The 6,410-nt window shown below is 38.8% G+C and overlaps 2 protein-coding genes across 2 annotated transcripts; one reads left to right on the top strand and one right to left on the bottom strand.

The window, feature by feature from the left end:
- LOC104734282 (protein MODIFIER OF SNC1 11) lies at positions 7 to 2,285 on the top strand. The gene is made up of 6 exons (XM_010453819.2): positions 7 to 387; positions 552 to 641; positions 739 to 879; positions 982 to 1,042; positions 1,145 to 1,211; positions 1,307 to 2,285. Exons 1-5 carry the CDS (start codon positions 59 to 61, stop codon positions 1,172 to 1,174), a joined length of 651 nt encoding a protein of 216 aa, XP_010452121.1. The 5' UTR covers positions 7 to 58; the 3' UTR covers positions 1,175 to 1,211; positions 1,307 to 2,285.
- LOC104734283 (probable protein phosphatase 2C 67) lies at positions 2,338 to 4,937 on the bottom strand. The gene is made up of 4 exons (XM_010453820.1): positions 3,727 to 4,937; positions 3,283 to 3,644; positions 2,890 to 3,126; positions 2,338 to 2,793 (listed from the first exon to the last, which is right to left on the bottom strand). Exons 1-4 carry the CDS (start codon positions 4,160 to 4,162, stop codon positions 2,572 to 2,574), a joined length of 1,257 nt encoding a protein of 418 aa, XP_010452122.1. The 5' UTR covers positions 4,163 to 4,937; the 3' UTR covers positions 2,338 to 2,571.

Raw genomic sequence — 6,410 nt, 5'->3', positions numbered from 1 at the left:
AAAAAAAAAAAAAAAAAAAATCTCGAACGAATCTCGAAGCGAAGCTACGAGCGATTCCATGGCGAACAACGGAGACAAGGTCACGGCTACAATTTCGAATGGCGGAGGGCTTACTACTGGTGAAAAACCTGCGAAAATCGTAGACCTCAACACTGTGGAGCCAGATCGTACCGACGACATTATCGACGGAGAATTAAAGGGTCTCTCAGATGTTTCTGGTGAGAAAAAGGACGAAGCTGACTCTAATGCTATTGGATCTATTGCTGGGGCTGATTCTGGGGATATATCTCCGGTCGATGATATTCAGAAGAAGATTCGACGTGCTGAGAGGTTTGGGGTTTCTGTGAAGCTAACCGAAGAGGAGAAGCGCAATTCTCGTGCTGAGAGGTAAGACTTTTCATCAAAGTGTTTTCTTTGGATTCTATGTTGTATTTAGGGTTTTTGCCAAAATTAGGGTTACGAATCGATGTTCTTTTTGTTTCGGATTCTTAAAGAACCATTAGTAACGCGTATTGTCGGCGAGATTGATACGAATTTTACCCTCGATGCAGGTTTGGTTCGGTAGCAGCAGCAGCCTCTGTGAATGACACAGCGGGAACGAAGAAAGCCGAGGAATTGAAGCGAAAGGCTAGAGCTGATAGGTATTTTACACAATGCTTTCTTTGTGCTTGATAGTTTGTTTATTGCTTTAATACTTGGTTTTGTGATGTTTCATACTCCCTTTTGTATTTCAAACAGATTTGGGGTTTCTCCTGCAACCTCTACTGCTGCTGATAAGACTGAGGAAGAGGCAAAGAAGAAAGCTAGGCTCGCACGTTTTGGGAAAGAGACTAAAGTTGATTCCGCTGAAGAAGATAAACGCAAAGCTCGAGCATTGAGGTACTTTTCTTTTCAACCCAATTTCTGTTTATCCATGAAGTAGTGTGCAATGTTTGTTTTTTCAGTAATTGATTTTGTGGTTTGTGACTTATCCATCATTAGGTTTTCAAAAGGGGCTTCGGATCCATCTTCAGATTTACCTGGAAAGCAAAATATTGGCAAGGTAAACGTTCTTTAATTTCTATTCTTTCTCCCATTGTGTTAGAATCAGATGATTAATAGAAAAGCTAATTGGTGTCTCTTTTTCAACTCATTGTTTCATCAGGAGGCAGCTGTATCAGGAAACGCTGCCTAAGGTTCCTGAATAAAGTATCTTTTGTCTTTGTAGTTAGGTGGGTTTCTCGAAATACTTCTTATTGCTTTGCAAAATCCTGTTGATACCTGGTTTCTTTCTCGTATCTGACTCCCCAATCTTTGGTTTTGGCAGGTAGTGTACTAGCGTTTTTATGATTCCCTCACTGGCTGCTTCATTCTCTCTTTATTTCTGAATTAGAAGTCCCCGTATGTTTATTAAGTTCGAAGTTCGGTCGTGGAGCAAGGTTTTGTGGTTATGCAACGATTCTCTCAGATGGACGGAAGCTAAGCTTGTCACCAGATGAGATCTTGAGAAACCAATAAGTAAACCTATAGTTCTGATTGTCTTAAAATGGCAATTATCAATGTGTTAGGACCTAGGAATTCTGAAGTGGCTGGTATTGACGTTTTCCATGTTGCAGGTTCTTAAAGTGGTAAGTATAGCTTGAGTAATGCCTTAATTTCATTTAAATTTCTGTGGATGGTCCTTTTAATATTGCATATTCGTATCAAGCACAAGCAGCAGCAATAGAGAATTTGTACTGCATGCAGCAAATATTTATGAAAAGTGAGTTTTTTTTGCTGTTTTGAAGTCTAGTTAGAAGTGTTGAATACTTTTGAGTTGTGCCAATCCGTTTTCTTAAAAAAGTAGGCCTATTTTATCTTATGAAAGTCAGTGGTCACTAAAGTAAGCTGGTTTACTGCTGTTCTGTGCTTGACTGCGAATATTGCATGCTAAATGGATCCCATAACCATGTATCGTTCTTTCTTTGCTTATTTTCATATGACCTCTCAAGCTGTGCTACTTCGGAATTCCTTTGTCATGTAAGACATCATTAGAACTATAGAGGTATTTGTTGGTTTCCATTTCTCTGGTCACTATGGCGGTGAAGAAAAGAGAGCCTCAAATTCTGAATCTGTGTTCGTGGGACTGAAACTTTGCTTGGCTTTCTGATGCTACACAATGTCGTTTGTTTCTGTAATAGATTTTAGATAAACTTTGTTGATACTTGCTTTGTGATAATTTTGAATCAAGCGCCAGAAAACTTTTATAAAGGGAATGTAGTGTTTACTTTTGCTACTTATTTCTTATTGTTGTCTTTGTATTCACATTTGCTGGTCATCTTCTCGCTTGTGCCTATACGTTAATATGCTGCAACGTAATTTGTTTCCAATTCTTGCCATCATTGACATTGCTGATCTTTTATCTAAGGTATCCTCGTGTATAATTTGCATACAGGGGTACATGAGAATTGAGAATTCATCAATTTCTTGTAGAGAATATATCAAAGATCTCATAAACTTAATATTCGTTCTAGCTATACTAATTGTTCTTTCTTTGACCGTGGCTCCAGTTTTTTTCCTTCACATAGCATGAGTTGTTGCTGTAAGATCTGTTCATGATGATGAATGCATTGGGTACCCCCCTCTAATTGACAGAGGAGATGCCCAAGCATTGGTTTTGATCGGATTGGGGTTGAGATAGATCACGATAACAGTTATATCGTCGTGGAAATGCCTTCTAACACCTGGATGGATCTCTTTTAGGTCTGCGTATCTCATCTCTCTTTTCTTTGCTGCTTCCTTCAATGCAGCTTTGAGTAGTCTCCTTGCTATTCCCTGGGATTATGAAAATATTAACAATTAATTCTTGTGTGCAAATTGTGCAACAGACAGGTGGTAACCCGTGAGATATGGCCTAGGCATTGAACTTACTTGGCGAGGGGCATTATGTACAATATCAACAGCTTCCTGGTTGCTAAGATGCTCCCAAAGCCCATCTGAAGCAAGAATCATAAACTCGTCTTTTGGAGTAAGCCGGGTAACGGTGACTGATGGATCCGCAGTAAGGATTGGCTTAGTGAAATGTTCTGGTAATCTGAATTTGGGCAGCAAAGGTTCTCTGTTGAACTCTGCTCTTTTGAGGTATGCGTCACCTATGGATTTTGTGACCTGTTTAAAGGTCATAACACAATTGCTAGTCAGTTTTACATCCTTACGCAAGATATGGCTAGATGATTTTCTTAAGCTTTTGTATGCCATAGAAACTGATGAGACAAAGCTCTGTGCAGGTTTTCAAATGTGTAATCATCATGTATGAATGTTTACCTGGATGACGCCTTTCACCCGCCACATCCTGTGCTTCATCACAAGAATGTTGGGGTCATTAGGATGCATTGACCATAGCTCTTGCCTCGCAGACTCTAGATTGGCATTGTGTTCTACCGATAACTGAACAGCTCTCACTCCACCTCTCTCAGATCTGCCCAGCACAGCTCTGGAATCTCCCGTGTTTGCAATATACACTAATCCGTTGCATATCACTCCTGCCAAGCAACAAGACCCTACTGATGCCATCTGTGGGTTCGTGGGCCATTGCTTCTTCACTGCGTTGAGAAAATCTTTGTCTGTCTCTGCAAATGTTTTGCTGATCACCTGCTCTGAAATCTCCCTACCCTCAGTAGCAAACTCTGTTCATGTCAGACATGAGTGTTAGTATGCCTGAAATATCCAAGAATGAGGAAATAAAGAAGGAGAATGGTGGTGTCTTACTCTTTAACTTGGGGAAGATGTTGTCTGCAATGAATCTGGAAGCCTCTGGACCTCCATGGCCATCGTATACTCCAACAAATGTGCCTTGAACTGTCGTATTGTTGAATGTCAGTGGCCCTGATTCGATCTGGCACTGATCCTCCATCACACTGTTGGCTTGGATCATTGCCATCGAAAACTCTCCAAAGGTGTGAAGGCCAAGATCTTTATACCATGTCAAGCCATCAATCTTTGTGGGATTGATCTTACTTCTCTCCATGCTGGCACCTACTCTCCAACAGGGTTTAACCATCTTCCCAGGTATGTACTCTTCGAGCAATATCCTAATATAAACAGATAAAACTATACGGGTTAAACTGGTAGGAATACTAATAACAAGGGGTAGCAGTGGTGCTGGTTGTGATTTTTGAGTTTCAAGTTCAATAAAAGGGACCATATATATATATAGCCGTGGAAGCCCTAGAATAAGTGTGAAGGTGTTGGAAACCAGGGAAAGAGGACAAAAAGGTATGGGTCAAAATAACTGAAAAATTAAATGATTCTGAGAGTTAAGACAAGAGGGCAGTAGTTTAAAGTGGATATTCAGAGATTCTCCTCTTTACTGTTCCATGATGATCCTCTGTCTTAGTAGGGTTAAGTAAAAGCTGTCATATTCTTTTCTACGTTCTGCTATATTTATATCATGTAGTATTTTTTGCTTTAAAAGCGTCTCTCCCTTGCTTGCAAGTTAATCTTGTAAACTTACAAAGCAAGAATGTTGACAGTCAAAACAGTCACAGTTAGACTAAATGAAAACATATGTACATAGAATAGGATCAGGGTATGAGTAAATTATATGATTAATGACTTCTTAGTAGTACTAGTAAAATGTTTGTTTCACATTGGTTGTTTGTTAGTGTCTTTATACCTCATTATCTTGTAAATTGATAATTTGTGGGAAGAAAATGGATAAAAAGAAAGGTCATAGGATGCATGTGTGGGCGTGGGTTTTTGGAGCATTGAACTTGGAACCATTTAAAGATTTGAGAGCTGAGAAAGACTGAAGAGAGAGGAGAGAAGACATTTGTGGGGCGACTGAGGAACACTCTTAGCTGTCTTAACCCCTACAGGTTTTGCCCTTTTCTCAGTCTCTTGTCTTCTTTTTTACTTTATTTTTTCTTCCTTTAATGTTATCAAAATCTGATCTCTTACTTGTTGTGAGATTCAGATCGAAATTCATATCATGGATTATGGGGTTGAAATGAATTTCCAAAGAGGATGGATCTTTTTGGTCCTTTTCCTAAGTTCCATTTTGCATGACCCTCATTGGCCTTCCCCTGTCCCTTCATCGTTTTTTTCTGTTCACAAGGATCCACAGATTTGATGTTACGGTAGAGAGAACCACTGTCGTGTGTTGATAGACCAATTACATTATAACGAGGTGTTCGATTGTCTAGTTTCATATGTCGAAGTTAGATTGAATTTTCGTTACGGTGGAGAGAACCATCAACGAGATGTTCAAATTTCTATATTATCCAATGCATATATGTCGAAGTTAGATTGAGTTTTCGTTTTTTGTCATCTATACCTTTTTGTTGTGCTTCGAAATTCAGAATTCAACAAGTGGGTTGGTTAAACACGTCCACTTGTTTTTTTTTCTCTTAATGATAAGGTTCCCTAATCCGATCTTTGAACAAGAACATGCATGATGATTTACGTTCCACAACTCAATACAAAAGAGGTTTTAGGTTTAACCCATTGAGATGTTGATATTGGGGATTCAGTTCCACTTGCTAATCAATCCTGACAAAGGGGTTCGTTCATTCATTGCTGATATTTGATTAAGCATATGACGGTTCCACTAGTTCGACAAGGCCAATCTCATCAAATGGTGTCGGCTAGATCGTGTGACTTGACGCATAATTTGGTTAAAATTTTGATGCTATAGATCTAAAGTCAAATCAAAAGAGTAAGAAAATCACGTGTAGATAGGTCTAATACAAATAGAAAGAATGGTCCAGGTACATTTTCCCCTAGCATATCAAATAACTTTCATATATGGACCGATTAAATATTGAACCATTTTGTGAGAAACACATGTGGCCTTCGAACGTATTGAAGGGTCCTTGAATGCACCATCACAGTACAGTGTATTTTCATGTGCTTCCTACCCTTAATTAATTTCTTATCTTTTATTACGAAAATTGAACTTCAGTCTCGTTTTGATTAAAGAAGTTATAAGAAACAAGAAACCATTGCCTGATGCTTCATGTCAACACTCAAGATCAACTGGCTGATGCTTTAACTAAACCATTGCCTCGTGCATGGTTCATCAACCTAAGAAACAAGATTGGAGTAGCTCCCGCTCATCCATCTTGAGGGGGCGTATTTAGGACTGGGTATTCGGGTAACCCGTTCGGGTTCGGATATTATCCATACGGGTTCGGGTAAACGGGTTTAGAAAAATAGAACCTATTGGGTATTTTTAGATATATGGGTTCGGTTCGGTTTGGGTACTATCGGGTTCGGGTCGGTTTGGGTTACAAATTTTAGAACCCGATTAGTACCTGAACTACCGGGTACCCGAAAAAATATAATTAAATTTAAATAAATTTAGTTAAATTTTGACTTGCATAACAAAATATTTTAGATATTTTGATTATTTTTGATATTTAGGTATAAAACTAAATGAAATATTCAAAATT

Source organism: Camelina sativa, chromosome 13, assembly GCF_000633955.1.
Source record: "Camelina sativa cultivar DH55 chromosome 13, Cs, whole genome shotgun sequence".
NCBI lineage: Eukaryota > Viridiplantae > Streptophyta > Magnoliopsida > Brassicales > Brassicaceae > Camelina > Camelina sativa.
Note: the sequence above shows the minus strand (reverse complement) of the source record. Positions and strands in the feature narration are given on the sequence as shown.

Bases quoted from the DNA above. Each gene is read 5' to 3' on its own strand.
- LOC104734282 (XM_010453819.2), top strand. From the start codon at position 59: ATGGCGAACAACGGAGACAAGGTCACGGCTACAATTTCGAATGGCGGA. The intron at 642-738 runs GTATTTTACACA...TATTTCAAACAG, and splicing joins CGAAAGGCTAGAGCTGATAG to ATTTGGGGTTTCTCCTGCAA. The intron at 880-981 runs GTACTTTTCTTT...ATCCATCATTAG, and splicing joins CGCAAAGCTCGAGCATTGAG to GTTTTCAAAAGGGGCTTCGG.
- LOC104734283 (XM_010453820.1), bottom strand. From the start codon at position 4,162: ATGGTCCCTTTTATTGAACTTGAAACTCAAAAATCACAACCAGCACCA. The intron at 3,127-3,282 runs GTAAACATTCAT...ACCTTTAAACAG, and splicing joins GGGTGAAAGGCGTCATCCAG to GTCACAAAATCCATAGGTGA. The intron at 2,794-2,889 runs GTAAGTTCAATG...TCATAATCCCAG, and splicing joins TACATAATGCCCCTCGCCAA to GGAATAGCAAGGAGACTACT.